Here is a 23,582-nt window from a genome sequence, read left to right on the forward strand (position 1 = left end):
GGAACCTCTATAGAGGCAAGTCCTTACATCTGGCACCTAGAACACTGCCTGGAACAAAGCAGGCATGCAAATAAATATTTGTTAAATAAACTAAATGAGAACAATAATGGATTCATAGAAGCTCACTGCATGTAAAAATTAGTCAAATATGGCACTAGGTATCCTGGAATAAGGACATAAAATACTTCAGAAACTATATCTTTGCTGCTAGAAATATTTTTTTAACTAAGACAAATTGGAATTGACTTCCTAATTCCTACACTTTGTAGTAAAGAAAGGCCATCTATAGCCTCTATGCATATAACTTTAAGAAGGGTTTCCTTTGTATTAAAAAATCCAAACTTATGAAATTAAGAAAGTAGAGGACTTTTTACATATAGAAGAGTTTTTTTCATTTAAAAATGGTTTTATTTCAGAAATTCTTTAGATGGTAAGCTTTCCTAGAATATAGCAAGTATCATTTACCAAAAATATATGAGCTACACAAAAAGTTTTAGGCTCATATCTGCTAATAGAAGTAGTGCTATTTTCGTAAGCTCACACTTAAGATAAAACGTTTAATCCCTCTTCCATACTTCCATCCCAGCAGGGGTGCTATTCCCCTACTCTCTATTTGAACTGCCATTTTAACCTGGTTTCTTACCAAACGATTCATCTATGATGAGAGTTTGATTTTGAGTGAATAAGTATCAATATCATTCTGAAAAAATTATGTTACTACTAGTGTTGGCACATATTAGCACATACACACATGCAAATACCTAGCCAACCATAATAATTCACGCAGGACAGATTACCAACGTCCTCCCCTTACCCTAATAAATGAAATGTATCCTTCTATAAATTAGAATGATGCCTCAGACCCCACAACTGTCAAAAATATATGCTATACCTGTGTGAATTGGTCACAGTCAACAACGCGGAAAGTTTTGCCATAAATTGTGATGTTTATTCCTCGATTTAGGTCTTTCCAATGGTAATGGTCACCCCGGTCATTCTTGGCTAGCCGCTGGCGTTTTATTAACTTGCCTTGAGGGATTCCAGAATTTTCTACAACAGGCTCTATGACAGACATGCTGTCATCTTCTAGATAATAGTAAATGTTCACTTGACGGATCCTATACTGTTCCTCAGTTGACATAGGAACATCTTCTTGGAAATAGGCATTGAATTTCAATACCTGTAACATGCAAGGAAAGGAGAAATGGTGTACTATTAGCTTGTCATAGTCATCTGAAAAATATCAAGTACCCTCCTGAAAACAGAACCACACAGGGAGATTTTAACACTCATCACTCCTATCCTGTAAATCTTGATACTCTAAAACTACAGACACTGCAAATTATAGTCCATGGGACAAATCTAACCTGCCACCTGTTTTTTTATGACCTGCAAGCTAAGAATGGGTTTTATATATTTAAATGGTTTAAAAAATTTTAAAAAAAATTTCATAACACATGGAAATTATACAAATTTAAATTTTCAATCCACAAATAACTATGTAAATAATTTATGCCTTTTTGTTAACAGCTGCTCTCCCATTACAAGGGAAGAGTTGAACAGTTGTGACAGAGATAGACAGACTAAATTGTGTCCCCCTCATCCCCAAAATTCATATGTTGAACCCCTAACCCTCAATGTGACTATATTTGGAGACAGGATAATTAAGGTTAAACGAGATCTCAAGGATAGGGGTATGCCACCTTTAAGTGTAATCCCATAGAACTGGTGGCCTTAGAAGAGAAGAAAAGAAAGAGAGTTACGTCCCTCTCCTAACTCCCACATGTACACACCAAGGTAAGGCCACATGAAGACATAGCAAGAAGACCGCTGTATGCAAGCCAGGAAGAGAGCCCTCACCAGAATTCAAACCAGCTGGCACCTTGATCTTGGACTTCCAACCTCCAGAACTGTGAGAAAATAAATTCTATTATTTAAGCCACTCAATCTGTGGTATTTTGTTGTGGCAGACTATGCAGACTAAAACTACTGCAATGGCCAAAATATATGCTCTCTGCCCTTTTACAGAAAAAGTTTGCTGATATCTGCTTTAAATATTCACAATGTGTATAAACTATTTATTGCATACGTTCCTTGGTGAGAATACATCTCAAAGGACTTAACTCTACTAGCTTCACCTCCATGTCAAAAGTCCCTCCCAGAACTTCTGGGAAGAGTAAAAAAATCTTGGACAAGATTGTGATTTTTGGTTTCAAACTGAAAATGAGGGTTAATTGCACTTCTTTAGAAGTGTAGTCCTTTGTAAATGTATATTAATTACATTCATTATTATAGACTTTATATGAATGACTTTCATATCATCAATCCACTATAGAATCTTTGCAGGGTGTGTACATACCCTCATCATCAATCCACTACAGAATCTCTAAAAGGTGTGTGTAAATACCCTCATTGTGCTCAGAAACACATATATTACATCAAGCAAACCATTGGTCCTCTGGGGAGCATCATCATCAATGTGAAGTCAAAATGGTATCAATATATAGATTATACATTTAAAAAACATAAAACATGCCAGGCGCGGTGGCTCACGCCTGTAATTCCAGCACTCTGGGAGGCTGAGGCAGGCAGATCACCTGAGTTAAAGAGTTCGAGACCAGCCTGGTCAACATGATGAAACGCCGTCTGCACGAAAAATACAAAAATTAGCCAGGCATGGTTGTGGGCGTCTGTAATTCCAGCTACTCAGGAGGCTATGGTAGGAGAATCACTTGAACCCAGGAGGTGGAGGTTGCAGTGAGCTGAGTTAGCGCCACCGCACTCCAGCATGGGTGACAGAGTGAGACTCCATCTCAAAAAAATAAAAAATAAAAACATAAAACAATATTATAAAAAGCATATATTGACATGCTTTGGGATTTTAAAATTTCTGTTATTTTGTCTCTGTTTTTAATGTGTCTTTTCAAGGAGAGACAGTATTAGAATGGGATTCTAAGCAGGCAAGACAGTTTACCCAAGCCTCTACTAGAATAAGAGGAACAAATCAAGAAGATCCTAAATGAGGCCGGGCGCGGTGGCTCAAGCCTGTAATCCCAGCACTTTGGGAGGCCGAGACGGGCGGATCACGAGGTCAGGAGATCGAGACCATCCTGGCTAACACGGTGAAACCCCGTCTCTACTAAAAATACAAAAACTAGCCGGGCGAGGTGGCGGGCGCCTGTAGTCCCAGCTACTCGGGAGGCTGAGGCAGGAGAATGGCGTAAACCCGGGAGGCGGAGCTTGCAGTGAGCTGAGATCGGGCCACTGCACTCCAGCCCGGGCGACAGAGCGAGACTCCGCCTCAAAAAAAAAAAAAAAAAAAAAAAAAAAAAAAAAAAAAAGAAGATCCTAAATGAAACACAAATATGGCTTGATAAATGGAAAGATGAAATAATTCTATACATGGGCACTGTTACTAAAAAAAAAAAAAAAAAGGTAGAATAACTACTGTGGAAAAACAAGTAAAAACCAAAAGAGAACTGGCAATTGCATAGAAGAAATATGAATACAATGAAGGCCTTGTATACAACAGGAAAAAAATTCCCATTAATCATTTATTGACTTCAAATGCTATGTGATTTATTTTATTTTTTTTTGGATTTTGAAATTTTTCTTACGTCTAAAAGATGTGATCATTGTCTTTTTGACAGAAACAAGGTGGACCTTGTAAAATACCAGTTTTAAACTCAAATTAAAGACTTTCATTTGTCAAAACAAAACAAAACAAAACAAAAGATAAAATGGATAAGTGCAGTGGAATGTTTGAAGGAGAAAAATAACACAGTAAAAACAAAGGACAGATAATGTTGAAGTAATATTTTAGATCGACTGCAAAGAACTGAAAGTGGGGACATGATCACAGTAATTCATACATAAAATGGCCTGTATCTGAGCCATATATTTATAAATACATAAAACATTTAAGCTGAACCGATCAGCTAGTCGAACCCCACTTATTTTATATAAGGAGGAAACTGAGACCCAGGGTAGTAAGGTGGCTTGCCTGAGGCCATGTAAGGGGTTAGGGCCAGAGCTGGAACTAAAATTCAGACTATTAACTCACAACCCAATATTCTCTCCACATATCTTGCTACTTCTCAGATAGCAGATGCTATAGTGGTTCCAAGAAGGAATCTGTGTGAGCTAAAGTGGTCAGAGAAAGCTTAACTAGGAGGAAACAGGAGACGTATTAGACTTGAAGAGTGGGCAGATTTTAGATCAGCAGAGGATACAAGGGGGGTTTGTAAGCAGTGGCAATAACAGAAGCAGAGGAAGGAAACCCAGCAGCAGTATGCAGACTATGATGGAGGAGGAAGTACCAGGCATGGCAATCAGATTGAAAGCCCCTTGAACAGTCCAGGTCTGCAGTAATTAATTAGCAGCAATGGAAAAGCAGAAGTCTGACTGGATTGATAGGAAGTGGGAAGATGGAAGCAGATGAGGTATTAAGGAAAACCCAGTGCTGGCGATATAGTGGTGATCCCATAGAAATGTAAACATAAGGAGAAGATAATTTGGGTATGGCAGATGGTGAGTTTGATTTTAGACTTACTGAATTTAAATGACAGCACAAGTTGTATACTGCGCTGGTAATTTATACTGCAGGACTTGGTTTAGAGGAAGAAGTAAATATTACAGAACATTCAAGGATAATACAAACATTTTTGGCCAAGCAACTGAAAGAATAGAATTACTATCAAATTGATATGAAGAAGATTGCTGCAGAACAGATTTTGGGGGTAAGAAGACAAAATTGGGAGTTCAGTTTTAGATAGGCTTAATTTGAGATATTTATTAGACATTCAAGAGGAGATGTCAAATAGGCATTTATGTATATATATGTTTAGAGGACAACTTATCATCATAAAGAGGAGATTTCAAGCCATGAACCTGGGCAACTCACCAAAGGAGTGAGAAGAGAATCACAGAGAAGATAACCAAAGATCGAGTCTGTGGCCACAGCCAAGTTGTCAAACCATCTGTTTTCTAAGACTGGTGGGCATGAAAATGCCTATGGCCACAGGAAGTTGGCCTCAGAATGGGAGGCAAGGAGATATATAAATATATCTGTATCAAGGAGATATAGATACATCTATATATCAAGGAGATATTGATATATATAATCTCTTTGATATCTATATCTCCTTGATATCTATATCTATATATCTCCTTGATATATATACATATCTCCTTGATATATATATATAATATATATCTCCTTGATACATATCTCTCTCCTTGATATATATATATGTGTGTGTGTGTGTGTGTGTGTGTGTAAGGTCTCAGGTAAAGAATATGCTAACCGAAAAGAATTACTTAATTGATTGTTAATTTTTAAAAGGCACTTATCTATTTATTAAGAACAGAATTAAGAGTTCTGTGCTCCTCCCACAAAGAATGACTGGGGGAGAAGAGTTAACGAAGAAAAGCTCTTTGGAAAGTTTCCCTGGAATCATGGCAGATGGAAGGAAGGACTAGATTGCAGCTCCCACTCAGACAGGCAGAGCAGCGTGTGAAGGCTCACACTGTGAACTTTTGCTCCAGGATGACTGCAGGAGTAAATTAGGAAAGCGGAGAGAATCCACAGACCCTCTGAAGGAAGCAGATTGCTCCTACAGGACCCAGGAGACACCCCAAATACTGTGAGTGCCCAAACCATGGAAGTGGGAAAAGGAGATCAACTGCCCCCAAACACACACCCCCACTGAGGAACCTGAAGGTCTAGATTACAGAAGATTCTGACCTTACCTGGAACTGGGTCAATTCAGAGAGCCCAGTGAAATACAGCGGTAGAGGAAGCAGCGGGAAAAGTCTTGTGGTCTCGCTGGGGTCCCCTACCAAGCCATTTCTGCCTTGCTTCACAGGGGTACTGGGGCACGGCAGCCAGAGGCACTGGGAAAAGGCCACAGGAAGAAGGGAACCTCCAGCTGAACTCTGCAACAATTTGAACCAATCAAGAAATCTCCTGGCCAGAACTCGGGAGAGGGTGTGAATCCAGTGTGCGGATTCCACAGGTGGGGGAAGAAGGAAAGCCCCACTTGCTTTCAAAGCCGGGAGGCAGGTAGCCTGGGGCAAGTTCTCAGCCCTGCTCACCCACTGCCTGGAAACAGACTTGGTGCTGTTGGAGAGGGGCGGGACAGTGGGAGTGAGACTGGACCTTTGGGTTGCATGGGGGCTGGGTGAGGCCTGTGACTGCTGGCTTTCCCCTACTTCCCTGACAACCTGAAGTACACAGTAGAGGCAGCCATAATCTTCCTAGGAACATAACTCCACTGACCTCAGACCCTCACCCCCAGCCCCCACAGCAGCCGCAACAAGACCTGCCCAAGGAGAGTCTGAGCTCAAGCACATCTTGCCCTGCCCCAACTTAATGGTCCTTCCCTACCCACCCTGGTAACTGAAGACAAAGGGCATACACTCTTGGGAGTTCTAGGGGCCCACCCACTGCCTGCTCCCCCGCATACTACCACAGCTAATGCTATCTTGAAAACACTACCTCCTGGCAGGAGACCAACCAAAACAAAAATAGTACGTTAAACAACCAAGGCTAAGGACCCTCACAGAGTCCGCTTCACCCCCCTGCCACCTCCACTGGAGCAGGTGCTGGTATCCATGGCTGAGAGATCCACAGATGGCTCACAGCACAGGACTCTGCAGACAACCCCCAGTACCAACCTGGAGCCTGGTAGACTTGCTGGATGGCTAGATCCAGAAGAGAGATAATAATCACTACAGCTCGGCTCCCAGAAAGCCACATCCCCATAGGAAAAGGGAGAGAGTGCTACATCAAGGGAACACCCCATGGAGCAAAAGAAGCTGAACAACAGCCTTGAGCCCTAGACCTTCCCTCTGACAGAGTCTACCCAAATGAGAAGAAACCAGAAAACCAACTCTGGTAATATGACAAAATAAGGTTCTTTAATGCTTCCCAAAAATCACACCAGCTCATCAGCAATAGATTGAAACCAAGAAGAAATCCCTAATTTACCTAATAATTTAGAAGGTTAGTTATTAAGCTAATCAGGGAGGCACCAGAGAAAGGCAAAGCCCAATTTAAGGAAATCAAAAAGATGATACAAGACGTGAAGGGAAAAATTTTCAATGAAATGGCATAAATAAAAAACAATCAAAACTTCAGGAAAAAACAATGGATGTGCTTATAGAAATGCAAACTGTTCTGGAAAGTCTCAGCAATAGAATCAAACAAGCAGAAGGAAGAACTTCAGAGCTCAAAGACAAGGTTTTCTAATTAACCCAATCCAACAAAAACAAAGAAAAAAGAATAAGAAAATATGAACAAAGCCTCTAAAAAGTTTGGGATTACATTAAATAACCAAACCTAAAAATAATCAGCATTCCTGAAGAAGAAAAATCTAAAACTTTGGAAAACATATTTGGGGGGAATAATCAAGGAAAACGTCCCCAGCCTTGCCAGAGATGTAGACAACCAAATACAAGAAGCTCAAAGAATACCTGGGAAATTCACTACAAAACGATCATCACCTAGGCACACTTTCCTCAGGTTATTTAAAGTTAAGATGAAGGAAAGAATCTTAAGAGCTGTGAAGCAAATGCACCAGGTAACCTATAAAGGAAAACCTATCAGATTAACAGCAGTTTCTCAGCAAAAACCCTACAAGCTAGAAGGGATTGGGGCCCTATCTTCAGCCTCTTAAAAGAAAAGAATTATCGCCAAGAATTTTGTATTCAGTGAAACTAAGCTTCATAAATGAATGAAAGATACAGTCTTTTTCAGAAAAACCAATTCTGAGAGAATTTGCCACTACCAAGCTACCACTACAAGAACTGCTAAAAAGAGCTCTAAATCTTGAAACAAATCAAAACACATCAAAACAGAACCTCTGTAAAGCATAAATCTCACAGGACCTATAAAACAAAAATACAATTAAAAACAAAAAACAAAAAATCCAGGTATACAGGCAACAAATACTACGATGAACGGAATGATATCTCACATCTCAATACTAATGTTGAATGTAAATAGCCTAAATGCTCCACTTAAAAGATACAGAACCATAGAATGGATAAGAATTCACCAACCATCTGCTGCCTTCAAGAGACTCACCTAATACATAAGAACTCATACAAACTTAAGATAAAGGGGTGGATAAAGAAACTCCATGCAAATGGACACCAAAAGCGAGCAGGAATAGCTATTCTTATATCAGACAAAACAAAGTTTAAAGCAACAGCAATTAAAAAAGACAAAGAGGGACATTAAATAATAAAAGGCCTGTCCAATAGGAAAACATCATAATCTTTTTTTTTTTTTTTTGAGACGGAGTCTCTCTCTGTCGCCCGGGCTGGAGTGCAGTGGCCGGTTCTCAGCTCACTGCAAGCTCCGCGTCCCGGGTTTATGCCATTCTCCTGCCTCAGCCTCCGAGTAGCTGGGACTACAGGTGCCCGCCACCTCGCCCGGCTAGTTTTTTTTTTTGTATTTTTTAGTAGAGATGGGGTTTCACCGTGTTAGCCAGGATGGTCTCGATCTCCTGACCTCGTGATCCGCCCGTCTCGGCCTCCCAAAGTGCTGGGATTACAGGCTTGAGCCACCGTGCCCGGCCCATAATCTTAAATATATATGCACCTAACACTGGAGCACCCAACTGATAAAACAATTACTAATAGACCTAAGAAATGAGATAGACAGCAACACAGTAATGAGGAGGGGGGGACTTCAATACTGCACTGACAGCACTAGGCAGGCAAGCAAGACAGAAGGTCAACAAAGAAACAATGGATTTAAACTATACCCTGGAACAAATGGACTTAATATATTTACAGAACATTCTACCCAACAACCGCAGAATATACATTCTATTCAACAGCGCATGGAACTTTCTCCCAAGATATACCATATGATAGGCCACAAAATTAGCCTTAATAAATTTAAGAAAATTGAAATTATATCAAGCAGTCTCTCAGACCACAGTGGAATAAAATTGGAAGTCAATTCCAGAAGGAACCTTCAAAACCATCCAAATACATGGAAATTAAATAACCTGCTCCTAAATGAGTTTTGGGTCAAAAAAAAAATCAAGATGGAAATTAAACAATTATTCGAACTGAATGACAATAATGATACAATCTATCAAAACCTCTGGGATACAGCAAAGGCAGTGCTAAGAGAAAAGTTCAAACCCCTAACGCATACATCAAAAAGTCTGAAAGAGCACTAAGAGACAATCTAAGGTCACACCTCCCGCAAGGAACTAGGAAAACAAGAACAAAGGAAACCCAAACCTAGCAGAAGAAAGAAAATAACCAAGACCAAAGCAGAAACAAATGAAATTGAAACAAACAAACACAATACAAAAGATAAATGAAACAAAAAGCTGGTTCTTTGAAAAGATAAAATTCATGGACCATTAGCAAGATTAACCAAGAAAAGAAGAGAGAAAATCCAAATAAGCTCAATTAGAAACAAAATGGAAGATATTACAACTGACACCACAGAAATACAAAAGGCTACTATGAACACCTTTACACACATAAACTAGAAAACCTGTAGTAGACAGATAAATTCCTGAAAGAGAAAACCCTGCTAGCTTAATTCAGGTAGAATTAGATACCCTTAACAGACTGATAACAAGTAGGAAGATTGAAATAATTTAAAAATTACCAGCAAAAAAAAAAAAAAAAAGTCCAGGACCAGACAGATTCACATAAGAATTCTACCAGACGTTTGAAGAAAAACTGGTACCACGCCTATTGGCACTATTCTACAAGATAGAGAAAGAGGGAATTCTCCCTAAATCATTCTATGGAGGTAGTATCACCCTAACACCAAAACCAGGAAAGGACATAATCAAAAATAAAACTATAGACCGATATCCCTGATGAACATAGATGCTAAAATCCTTAACAAAATACTAGCTAACTGAATTCAACAACATTCGAAAAGATAATCCACCATGATTAAGTGGGTTTCATACCAGAGATGCAGGGATGGTTTAACATATGCAAGTCAATAAATGTGATACACTACATAAACACAATTAAAACCAAAAATCACATGATCATCTCAATAGATGCAGAAAAAGCATTCGACAAAATCTAGGACCCCTTTCTGTTTAAAACTCTCAGCAAAATCAATACAAGGGACATACCTCAACATAATAAAAGCCATCTATGGGCCGGGCGCGGTGGCTCAAGCCTGTAATCCCAGCACTTTGGGAGGCCGAGACGGGTGGATCACGAGGTCAGAAGATCGAGAACATCCTGGCTAACACGGTGAAACGCCGTCTCTACTAAAAAATACAAAAATCTAGCCGGGCAAGGTGGCGGGTGCTTGTAGTCCCAGCTACTCCAGAGGCTGAGGCAGGAGAATGGCGTAAATCCGGGAGGCGGAGCTTGCAATGAGCTGAGGTCCGGCCACTGCACTCCAGCCCCAGCGATAGAGCGAGAATCCATCTCAAAAAAAAAAAAAAAGCCATCTATGACAAACCCACAGCCAACATAATGCTGAATGGGGAAAAGTTGAAAGCATTCCCTCTGAGAATTGGGACAAGACAAGGATGCCCACTCTGTCCACTCACAGCACACTCTCTTCAGCACAGTACTAGAAGTCCTAGGCAGAGCAATCAGACAACAGAAAGAAATAAAGGTCATCCAAATAGGTAAAGAAGTCAAACTGTCATTGTTCACTGATGATATGATTGTTTACATGGAAAATCCTAAAGACTCTTCCAGAAAGTTCCTGGAACTGATAAAAGAATTCAGCAAAGTTTCTGGATGCAAAATTAATATACACAATCCATAGCTCTTCTTTACACCAATAGCGACCAAGCTGAGAATCAAATCAAGAACTCAACCCCTTTTACAATAGCTGAAAAACAAACAAAAACTTAGAAATATACCTAGCCAAGGAGATGAAAGACCTCTACAAGGAAAACTACAAAACACTGCTGAAAGAAATCATAGATGACACAAATAATGGAAACACATTCCATGCCGATGGGATGGGAATCAATGTTGTGAAAATGACCATACTGCCAAAAGCAATCTACAAATTCAATGCAATTCCCATCAAAGTACCCCTATCATTCTTCGCAGAATTAGAAAAAACAATCCTAAACTTCATATGGAACCAAAAAAGAGCCCGCATAGCCGAAGCAAGACTAAGCAAAAAGAATAAACCTGGAGGCATCACACTACCTGATTTCAAACTATACTTATAAGGCCATAGTTACCAAAACAGCAAGGTAGTGGTATAAAAATAGGCACATAGACCAATGGAACAGAACAGAGAGCCCAAAAACAAAGCCAAATACTTACAGCCAACTGATCTTCGACAAAGCAAACAAAAACATAAAGTGAGGAAAGGACACCCTATTCAACAAATTGTGCTGGGATAATTGGCAAGCCACACATAGGAGAATAAAACTGGATCCTCATCTCTCACTTTATACAAAAATCAACTCGAGATGGATCAAGGACTTAAATCTAAGACCTGAAACTATTAAAATTCTAGAAAATAACATTGGAAAACCCCTTCTAGACATTGGCTTAGGCAAGGATTTCATGACCAAGAACCCAAAAGCAAATGCAATAAAAACAAATATAAATAGGTGGGACTTAATTAACCTAAAGAGCTTTTGCACGGCAAAAGGAACAGTCAGCAGAGTAAACAGACAATACAAGGAGTGTGAAAAAATTTTTACAATCTATACAGCTGACAAAAGATTAACATCCAGAATCTACAATGAACTCAAACAAATTAGCAAGGAAAACAAGCCCATCAAAAAGTGGGCTAAGGACATGAATAGACAATTCTCAAAAGAAGATATACAAATGGCCAACAAACATATGAAAAAATCTTCAGCATCACTAATGATCAGGGAAATGCAAATCAAAACCACAATGTGCTATCATCTTACTCCTGCAAGAATGGCCATAATCAAAACATAATAAATTATTAGATGTTGGTGTGGATGCAGCGAACTGGGAACACTTCTACATTGCTAGTACAACCACTACGGAAAACAGTGTGGAGATTCCTTAAAGAACTAAAAGTAGAACTACCATTTGATCCAGCAATCCCACTACTGGGTATCTACCCAGAGGAAAAGAAGTCATCATACAAAAAAGATACTTGCACATGCATGTTTATAGCAGCACAATTTGCAACTGCAAAAATATGGAACCAACCCAAATACCCATCAATCAATGAGTGGATAAAGAAACTGTGATATATATGATGGAATACTATTCAGCCATAAAAAGGAATGAATTAATAGCATTCACAATGACTTGGATGAGATTGGAGACTATTATTCTAAGTAAAGTAACTCAGGAATGGAAAACCAAACATTGTATGTTCTCACTCATAAGTGGTAGCTAAGGTATGAGGATGCAAAGGCATGAGAATGACACAACGAACTTTGGGGACCTGGGTAAAGGGTGGGAAGGGGGTGAGGGATAAAAGATTACAAACGGGGGGCACTCTATACTGCTTGGGTGATGGGTACACCAAAATCTCACAAATCACCACTAAAGAACTTACTCATGTAACCAAACACCACCTGTTCCCCAATAAGCTATGGAAATAAAAAAACATTTTTTTAAGTAGTGGGATAACATCACCTTTCCCAGATAGAATAAGAACTTGATTATTACGTAGAAAGAAAAGAAAAATTATATTTAAATACTGTGTTTAAAATATATACTTTTCATGGAATTTTACAGCAGGCTGGGCTCCTGGTTATCATGTAGTCTAACCTTCTGAGTTTACAGATGAGGAAATTAGAGACTGTGAGTCTACAAAGTCACAATGTTAGCTGGTAGGAGACCCAGAATTATAATACAGGCTGCCTAACTCCCAGGAAGTTCTCAGAATGCCACAATAAACATAAAAATATTTGTATTTACTTCAAGATGAAGGGGGGAAATGCTGCATAAATATTTTCATATCACACACAACTATAAAAAGCCAAGTCACATTTTTAATTTTACATTATTATATGCATATATGTTACGTGTTCGGCTTGCCAATTTTCAGCAGTGACACAGACAAGAAATAAATTTTATTTGTTAATTATTCATGTCATTTTAGAACTAACATTTATTGAGCACTAAATATATAATAAACTAGATAAGTCCTTACCTTCATGAAGTATACACTCAAGTGGGACAGACAAACACTAAACAAATCAGCAACACAAATTATAGTGCTGCGAAGGAAAAGAAAAAACAGAGAGGGAAGTGATATAGAAAAATGAGGAGGAACTGCCATAGTAGAGTGGTCAGGAAAAGCCTCACTGAAAGGAAAGATGGAGTGAGCCACTTAAGGATGGTGGGGAAGCTATTTCAGATAGGAGAAACGCCATGTACAAAAAGGTCTCGAATTGTAATTTTCAAATGCTGCCATTTCAAGGAAATCAGTAAAAATAAACCCAATGTATTGAAACATGGTAGGTGAGAAAAAGGACCCAAGATGAGGTTGGGGAGATAGCAGGGAGGGTCAGCTCCAGTAGGGCTGTGAGGAACCTGTAGAGTTGGATCTTTATAGATGATGGGGAAGCCATGGAAGTGTTTCAGTCAGTATTTGACATAATCGATTTTCAAAAAATAAGCTTGGCTAGTCTGTGGAAAATAAATTTATGGTAATAGTGAAGATGAAAATAAGTAAATGAATTAGTTACACATTTTAGAAACAGAAACAATAGAGCTTGCTAGTAGATTAGATGTGGATTGTGAGGGGAAAGAAGAATGAAAGATGACTTTCAAGTTGGGGACTAGAACAGCGAGGTGAATAGTGGTAATGTTTACTGTATTGGTTAAGAAAGTCTGATGGCATTTTCACAGAAAAATGACATTATCAGAGCTGAACTCTAGAGAATAAACCAGGCAGCATACCTGCTATAAGCATAAGGACTAGGAATGAGACTAAAACAACAGTTAGGTAGTCATTTGGCTTGTTTGAACTACGATAGTGGCAGAGGAAATGAAAGTGAGAGACATTTGACTTGGCAACTCATTAAGTGTGGAGAACAGAGGAGAGAAAAAGCCAAAGATGGCTCAGGTTTCAAGCTTGGATTACCTAGTGGAATCACAAAGGGAAAGTAGATCTATGGGAAAAGGTGACGGATAGAGATAAGTTAGAGACATACAGAACTTGAGGTACCAACAGTTAATCCAGGTGAAGATATCCCATGGGCCAGGGGGATATAGATCTTGAGTCTCAATGATGTCAGAGTTGGAACTAAATAGTGACATTGTCTACAGCGAGGTGACAGTTGAAAACATGAAAGTGGGTGAGATCTCAAGAAAATTATATAAAGAATGAGACAGAATCTTGAAAATACTTGTAAGTTGAGAATTGAAAAAAGGATAGCCTACCAACCAAAACAAGTCCAGGACCAGATGGATTCACAGCTGAATTCTACCAGAGGTACAAGGAGGAGCTGGTACCATTCCTTCTGAAACTATTCCAATAAATAGAAAAAGAGGGAATCCTCCCTAACTCATTTTATGAGGCCAACATCATCTTGATACCAAAGCCTGGCAGACACACAACAAAAAAAGAGAATTTTAGACCAATATCCCTGATGAACATCGATGCAAAAATCCTCAATAAAATACTGGCAAACTGGATCCAGTAGCACATCAAAAAGCTTATCCACTATGATCAAGTGGGCTTCATCCCTGGGATGCAAGGCTGGTTCAACATACACAAATCAATAAACGTAATCCAGCATATAAACAGAACCAAAGACAAAAACCACATGATTATCTCAATAGATGCAGAAAAGGCCTTTGACAAAATGCAACAGCCCTTCATGCTAAAAATGCTCAATAAATTCGGTATTGATGGAACATATCTCAAAATAATAAGAGCTATTTATGACTAAACCCACAGCCAATATCATACTGAATGGGCAAAAACTGGAAAAATTCCCTTTGAAAACTGGCACAAGACAGGGATGCCCTCTCTCACCACTCCTATTCAACATAGTGTTGGAAGTTCTGGCTAGGGCAATCAGGCAAGAGAAAGAAATCAAGGGTATTCAGTTAGGAAAAGAAGTCAAATTGTCCCTGTTTGCAGATGACATGATTGTATATTTAGAAAACCCCATCGTCTCAGCCCAAAATCTCCTTATGCTGATAAGAAACTTCAGCAAAGTCTCAGGATACAAAATCAATGTGCAAAAATCACAAGCATTCTTATACACCAGTAACAGACAAACAGAGAGCCAAATCATGAATGAACTTCCATTCACAATTGCTTCAAAGAGAATAAAATACCTAGGAATCCAACTTACAAGGGATGTCAAGGACCTCTTCAAGGAGAACTACAAACCACTGCTCAGTGAAATAAAAGAGGACACAAACAAATGGAAGAGCATACCATGCTCATGGATAGGAAGAATCAATATTGTGAAAATGGCTATACTGCCCAAAGTAATTTATAGATTCAATGCCATCCCCATCAAGCTACCAATGAGTTTCTTCATAGAATTGAAAAAAACTGCTTTAAAGTTCATATGGAACCAAAAAAGACCCCGCATTGCCAAGACAATTCTAAGTCAAAAGAACAAAGCTGGAGGCATCACGCTACCTCACTTCAAACTGTACTACAAGGCTACAATAACCAAAACAGCATGGTATTGGTACCAAAACAGAGATATAGACCAATGGAACAGAACAGAGTCCTCAGAAATAATACCACACATCTACAGCCATCTGATCTTTGACAAACCTGAGAAAAACAAGAAGTGGGGAAAGGATTCCCTATTTAATAAATGGTGCTGGGAAAATTGACTAGCCATAAGTAGAAAGCTGAAACTGGATCCTTTCCTTACTCCTTATACGAAAATTAATTCAAGATGGATTAGAGACTTAAATGTTAGACCTAATACCATAAAAACCCTAGAAGAAAACCTAGGTAATACCATTCAGGACATAGGCATGGGCAAGGACTTCATGTCTAAAACACCAAAAGCAACGGCAACAAAAGCCAAAATTGACAAATGGGATCTAATGAAACTAAAGAGCTTCTGCACAGCAAAAGAAACTACCATCAGAGTAAACAGGCAACCTATAGAATAGGGAGAAAATTTTTGCAATCTACTCATCTGACAAAGGGCTAATATCCAGAACCTACAAAGAACTCAAACAAATTTACAAGAAAAAAACAAACAACCCCATCAAAAAGTGGGCAAAGGATATGAATGGACATTTCTCAAAAGAAGACATTCATACAGCCAACAGACACATGAAAAAATGCTCATCATCACTGGCCATCAGAGAAATGGAAATCAAAACCACAATGAGATACCATCTCACACCAGTTAGAATGGCAATCATTAAAAAGTCAGGAAACAACAGGTGCTGGAGAGGATGTGGAGAAATAGGGACACTTTTACACTGTTGGTGGGATTGTAAACTAGTTCAACCATTATGGAAAACAGTATGGCGATTCCTCAAGGATCTAGAACTAGAAGTACCACATGACCCAGCCATCCCATTACTGGGTATATACCCAAAGGATTATAAATCATGCTGCTATAAAGACACATGCACATGTATGTTTATTGTGGCACTATTCACAATAGCAAAGACTTGGAATCAACCCAAATGTCCATCAGTGACAGACTGGATTAAGAAAATGGGGCACATAACACCATGGAATACTATGCAGCCATAAAAAAGGATGAGTTTGTGTCCTTTGTAGGGACATGGATGCAGCTGGAAACAATCATTCTCAGCAAACTATCGCAAGAACAGAAAACCAAACACTGCATGTTCTCACTCATAGGTGGGAATTGAACAATGAGATCACTTGGACTCAGGAAGGGGAACATCACACACTGGGGCCTATCATGGGGAGGAGGGAGGGGGGAGGGATTGCATTGGGAGTTATACCTGATGTAAATGACGAGTTGATGGGTGCTGATGAGTTGATGGGTGCAGCACACCAACATGGCACAAGTATACATATGTAACATACCTGCACGTTGTGCACATGTATCCTAGAACTTAAAGTATAATAAAAAAAAGAAAAAAGAAAAAAGGAAGGGAGGCTAAAGAATAAGCAATCACAGAAAGGAGGAGGAAAACAAGAGTCATGGAGGCAAAAGAAGAGCAGTTTCAAGAAGGGAGGGAGGGTCAACAATGTCAGGTGGCACCAACAGGCCAAAGAGAATGCTGGCAAAGTAAACCTCTCCAGATCTGGTAAAAGGGACAGCACTGGCTACCTAGGAAAAAGTATGTTGGGGCTGTGGGTAGGGAGAAGTCAGATTGTAAGTGATTTGACAGTCAAGTGAGAAACAAAGTTCTCTTGCTTAAAGGAGTCACAAGATATTATAGAAAGAGGACAGGATGATATGACTCTTGCTAGAGAAGTAGTCACTAGAGTGTCTGAAACAGAAATAATATGAAACTTGAAGATGAAAAAGATGAAAGATGAACGTCAGAAATAAAGAGTTGGAGGTCAGTCTGGGAAACAGAATATAGTGAGTGATGCCGGAATTATACGGGAGCAAGGGGAAAAGATGACGGCACTTGGAATAGATGTCCTGGTCTTCATTACCTAAGTAAGAAATGAAGTTATATTCTGTTTATGAGGAACAGTCCTAAGAATTTCCAAAATATAGACAAATATGTTGGCTATTATGTGGACCTCCAGGTATTCCTAAAAAAATTAGAACCTTCATTTAATTCAGAGAAACCATAATTCCCTTATTATAAACAAACAAACTTAGTTTCAAAGTCATGCATTTAGCTTCTCTCTACCCCATTATCTATGCTAAGGCTCATTTATCTAGAAATTGTGATGATCCAAGTAAAATGAATTGGAAAATAAAAATAGTATTTTATGTGCACTATCCTTAAAGAAATGAATTATGAATATTAAATAAGTACAAAGTAAGTAACAACAATTAGTGTAAAATAACACAGAAAAACAAAACATAGGAAGCCTATTTCCTACTCAAGCACAATTTCTCCACTGAATTTCACTAATACTTTCTTACGACAGGTATCACTTTATCACCCTCTACTTTATTACAGTTACTTACTATTCTTTTCAGTAAAAATTAAACATACCAGGATTCATATCTTGGTAATTATTTAGTGCCTATCCCACTTCTCTCTTGTATTTTCAGCCCTCTCCCTTCTCTGCTGATTTTGCAGTGCCTGTCAGAGCCACAAATAAAAGAAACAAGCAAAAGGAAAAGATATATCAAATTATATAAATCATACTGTTTCGTGGATGTTTAGGTTCGGCCTATGAATGCATATGTGAATGTGTCCCTATAAATGAGTTAACTGGGGAAGAGAAAATGATATGGATTCTAGTTGAGATATTAAAACTGTTTAAAAATAAGTGATTATCAATGTAAATGGCATAGCTCCTCCCCAGCCTCTAGCTTACAACAGGTACTCAACAAAAGTTGGCTGGCTGGATGAAAATGTTACAGGCATTTAACAGGAATGATAACATAACAATTAAGACAAGAAAAGAAACAGACTAAGAGTAAATTAAGAAAGCTAACTTATCAAAACTGATCAGTAGTTCTCAGAACCAATTACACATAAAGCTCATCTGGAAATTAGAATTGATGAGGGTTGGAATAACATGTAATTTTCTTAAAAATCTCGCCAGTGATTCTGCTACATGGTCAGGGCTAGGACTACTTCACTTTAGTGAAAAGAGGAGGCTCATTGACAAGGAAAAACAAGAATGATGTGGTAATGTCAACAGATGGAAATAAGGAAACTCACACTGCAAAAACATAAAGATAAATGAGAAACAAACAAAAATGTTATACCACCCACTGGTTATGCAATATCAAACATGAAGTGTTCCCTGAAAAACAACTTACGGAGACTGCCTGCAAAAAGCTGACAATAGATGGAGTCATTGTTTTCATTATGATATTCTGCATCTCATGGAGATTAGATATGTCCCCATTACAGAATATAGTACCTTTAAAAAGGGGAAAACACATGGCTGATAAACATAGAATATAAATTCAGGAATTCAGAATTATAGCCAACTTTTCTTTAACTGCATTTGGAAAATAGTCCGGTGAAGTCTACAGGGAATTACTTTACTCCCTGTAATCAGCTTCCTGACTAAAGAAAGCCTCTTTTTAGCCTGAGTTCAGCTGTCCATGACTAAGGGTTAAGGCATTTGAACAATTTTCTCCTCAGAGCACTTTGGAAATTCTGTGGTTTACTGTTTTAACTTTTCTGCAAGCAGTTGGCTCTCAGACCCTAATTCAAGGGGTACCCTAAAATTCCAGATGATACCTTTTTGTCAAAAGCCACATGTGCAGGAATAAAATCCGCAGGTGGGGCTTGTTTAGGCTGGCCATAAGTTAAGACTGGTGCCTTACTGGCCAACTCATCCAGCACAGCCTGGGACAGCTGGTTGAACTGGAGCCGGTCTCCGCCTATCCCAACTGTTGGACGTCGAACAATTGCATAGCCGTTCCTGTAGCCCAGCGTCTGGCTTCTATGGAAGGCTGTTTTCTGAAGAAAAGAAATGTGTCATTAATAACATTAGACAAATATTTTTTAGGTTAAAAAAATTAACTTTTAAAAATATAACTTAAATATTTGCTTATAAGCATCACGAAACTTACACCAAGAAGCTTACCAATATTAAGGCTGGGCATGCTGGCTCATGCCTATAATCCCAGCACTCTAGGAGGCTGAAGAGGGAGAATCACTTCAGCCCAGGAGTTCAAGACCAGCCTGGACAACAAGACCCTGTCTCTACAAAAACTAAAAAAATAAATAAATTAGCTGGGTGTGGTGGCTTGTGCCTATTATAGTCCCAGCTACTTGGGAGGCTGAGGCGGAAGGATCACTTAAGCCAGGGAGGTCCAAGCTGCGATAAGCTATGATTGAACCACTGCACTCCAGCCTGGGCAACAGTGAGACTCTGTCTCAAAAAAAAAAAAAAAAAAAAAAAAAGCTTACCTACCTTAAAAGATTCTGTATTTTAAGTTATAACACTTGAACAAGAACAAGGAGCGAAGTAGCCACCTGAGCTTAAAGTAAAATTTAAAGCCCTGCTCTGTAATGCCCAATTTAACTATCAATTCACCTTGCACGAGAGATTAAAAGAGTATCTCATCTATACTCTTAAATTTTTCACTAGTCTTCTCATGTTTTTCATCTGATATCTGGTGGTCATAAAAACTGTAGAACCTAGAAGATATGGTTCAGTGAATTTTATTTTTACATGCAATGAATTTATTTTTACATGTTCCCCTTGTCACAAGTGACAGTGATACATTCTTACAACTCTTTGGAAAGCAACTGGATGGTATATATTTAAAGTCTTGAACTCAATTCTACCCCTGACCATTTATTTAAGAATATGACCCAGAATTATGAGGGCCGGGCGCGGTGGCTCAAGCCTGTAATCCTAGCACTTTGGGAGGCCGAGACGGGCGGATCGCGAGGTCAGGAGATCGAGACCATCCTGGCTAACACGGTGAAACCCCGTCTCTACTAAAAACTACAAAAAACTAGCCAGGCCAGGTGGCGGCGCCTGTAGTCCCAGCTACCTGGGAGGCTGAGGCAGGAGAATGGCGTGAACCCGGGAGGCGGAGCTTGCAGTGAGCTGAGATCCGGCCACTGCACTCCAGCCTGGGTGACAGAGCGAGACTCCGTCTCAAAAAAAAAAAAAAAAAAAAAAAAAAAAAAGAATATGACCCAGAATTATGAGAAAGAGCTATATGCCTGAAGCTGCCTATTACAATGGTAAATGTTGAAGACAATCACATGAAGACATGAGTAAATGATCGAAAACTCACTCAATGGATTATGGTGCTGTCATTAAAATATTGATTTTAAAGATCATGTGGCAACCTAGTGAAAATATTTATGATTTAATAAGCCTGAAAAGGCAACATATAAAATTATATGTATACTACAATTATAAGCATAGAAATATGTACATGAAGAGACCGGTTTGGTCCTCTGTATTATACATTTCTAAATTATGTTGATTTTTTACAATGAACACATTTTTATTTAAAAGATTACATAAAAAAGAGTAGAAAGGCAAATTAGAGGTTATGTTAATGGTTTTCCTTTTTCTGTTGTGAGGATGCTTTCAAAATTTTATATATACAACATTCAAATATATAAAGTTACATAGATACAATTTAGGATTAATCATAAAATATATTTTTATGAAATAAACTTTCTACATCCTAATTGCATTAGAGCCCAGCCTACCATCTTTCAAGATGAAAGGTACAACAGAATAAACTTCTTTTGCTAAAAGGGCTATAAACTTGGACATTTGTTTTTAAAGGTCATGTATTCAGAGTCACAAGTCAGTTAACAGGGACTGCTCCAGGTACATATTAAACATGATACAGAACAAAATGCGCTGAGTTGACATCCTCATTGGGTAATTTATGGAACTTCAAGCTCTTCTTCCACCACCAAAGACAGAAGCAACATCAGTAACTTCAGTTTATTTCTTTGTTTTACACAAATGTCTCTACCATCACTCAGCCATAACTCACAGACACACCAGGCAAGGCAACCTCGGCCCTTTCCACCCCACTTGTCCATTATGGTTCACCTTCTGTGTGTCTTTTTTTTTTTTTTTAATCATCTTTCCACTCCCCTTTAAAAAGTTTTTAACTTCTTATCTGCATGTCTTTAGAATTACATTCATACATATTCAGTCCTTCACTGCTGAAGATATACTGACGATGCTTTTCAAATTTCAAATAGGGCAAATTGGTTGACACTTGGTCAGTGTATTTAAAATCTGAAATATGAAATATGTCCAATGCACAGTTCATCTTACTTGTAATACAGCAATATGTTTTTAGAGCTTTGTACTTCCATCCACGCCTCCGTAATTCCCTGTATCAACTCAGCCCTGTCTATACTCACCAACACCAAAAGCTTAAGCTCATCCTGTATAGGACAGGCACGTGCCTACATTTTCTAAATGACATAAAACTGAAAAGTCCACTGAAACTAAAAATCTATGATGTTTTGTCTTAATGCAGGGATAATCACAAAGAGATTCAGAATACAAATTCTCTCATCAAACTTTCGATTTCATTCTAAATTTATTCTTCCAAAGAAAATAAATTGACCAAATCTTTTATCTTAACTTTGTGAAGCTGGAGAGGAAGGTAAGAGTTTAAAGTATTAAACTATATAAACATAAACTACTGTTAGCTCATCTGTGATGATCAGTCTACTGAATCTCATTATTGATTTTTCAGCACATATTTCAGTAGCCCTGTTAGGATTAAAACAAATACTAAATAATTTTAAGAGCTAAACTGTGGCAAGAGTTAAAAAAAAAAAAAAAAAAAAAAAAAAAAAAAAAAAAAAAAAAGAATCCAAGCTGCTGCTGCTTTTTAAAGAATTTTGTCTAGAAAATGCAAATAAAAACACAAGGTTGGGGGAATGAGCAAAACAAAATCTAAACAGGAATCTTTTTACAAAAACGTTAGAACAAAAAGAATAGAGTCGGTGAAGAATAAACAGCAACTAATCAATTCTTGAGGGAACTGGAAAGGAATATCTCTTACAAAGCAGGGAAAGATGGTTTGGGAGGAAGGTGAGCAAGCTTTGGGGGAAAAACCGCAATGGAGAAAGAAAAGAATAGGGAGAGGATGGGACTAAATTATGGAAAAGGTAGAAGATGGAGAGAAAAGAATGGGGTTGGAAGCAAGCATAAAGAAGAAAGGAAAAAGACCTGGCGGAAAGAAGAGGAGCGGAATCGATATACATACAAAACAGGAAATGGAGCTGGGAGTGGGGGAGACTATCGGGTATAGGATTCAGAAGAGGAAGCAGGTGGGGCGGGAATGATGGACCTGTGGGAATGAGGATGAAGGTGCATAGTGGCGGGGGGTTTTAAGGGTGGGGGCAGACGGAGACAGGTTATGATGTGAGAGAATGAGCTAGGGAGAGGGCCCAGAAAGCCTGGGATTAGCGTGGGGAAACAGTGATCTAAAGGGAAAAGAGGCAGGGGGTTGGAGGAACACAGCCTTAAGAAAGAACGCGGCTAACGGGATGAGAATGAAGGCGCCAACACACTGCCAAGATGGAGTGGGAAAAAAACTAAAAAGGGATGAGGCGGAGGGCAAAGGACTGGAGAGGGAAGATGAGGCTGGCTAGGGAAGAACGGCAGAAGTTCGGCCGAGAAGAAAGAACAAGGTCAGGAAAGAAGACGTGTTTGGAGAGCAGACTTGAGTGGAGGGGAATGGAGGTGCACTGAGCGGGGAACCCTCCTGGGCTGCTGGAAGGTGGGGACAGGTGGGAGTCTGGCAGATAACTTCTCACCGTAGAGTCCTTAAAGGACGTGCCTGGAAGAAAGGGCAGGCCATGCACGGGATTGGACACCATTGCAGCCGGTACCACCGCCGCCACCTAGGTCCTGCTTCGTCCTCTCCAGTTGCCCAGGCGACAAGCAGCGTTCGCGGGCACCTGCAGGCTCCATGGTAACGCTAAACATCCGGAACTCCCACGAGCGGAGGGCGGAGCCAGGAGGCGCAGGCGTCACAGGAGGTTTGCGCGTGCGCCGCCCGCGAGACTCTGCGTTCTCGCGGTAAGGGGGC

At 39.2% G+C, this 23,582-nt stretch overlaps 1 protein-coding gene across 1 annotated transcript in view; it reads right to left on the minus strand.

Annotated features, from left to right (window-relative positions):
* The window catches only part of EFHC1 (EF-hand domain containing 1), an 83,886-nt gene extending 60,304 nt beyond the window's left edge, over positions 1-23,582 (minus strand). Inside the window, exons 1-3 of the mRNA XM_010364143.2 lie at positions 23,308-23,582; positions 19,279-19,500; positions 893-1,180 (exon numbers count right to left, since the gene is read on the minus strand). Coding sequence (XP_010362445.1) covers positions 893-1,180; positions 19,279-19,500; positions 23,308-23,370 — 573 coding nt within the window. The 5' untranslated portion in view covers positions 23,371-23,582. The remainder of the gene's footprint in view (positions 1-892; positions 1,181-19,278; positions 19,501-23,307) is intronic.

This window comes from Rhinopithecus roxellana, chromosome 4 (genome assembly GCF_007565055.1).
Source record: "Rhinopithecus roxellana isolate Shanxi Qingling chromosome 4, ASM756505v1, whole genome shotgun sequence".
Classification (NCBI taxonomy): Eukaryota; Metazoa; Chordata; class Mammalia; order Primates; family Cercopithecidae; genus Rhinopithecus; species Rhinopithecus roxellana.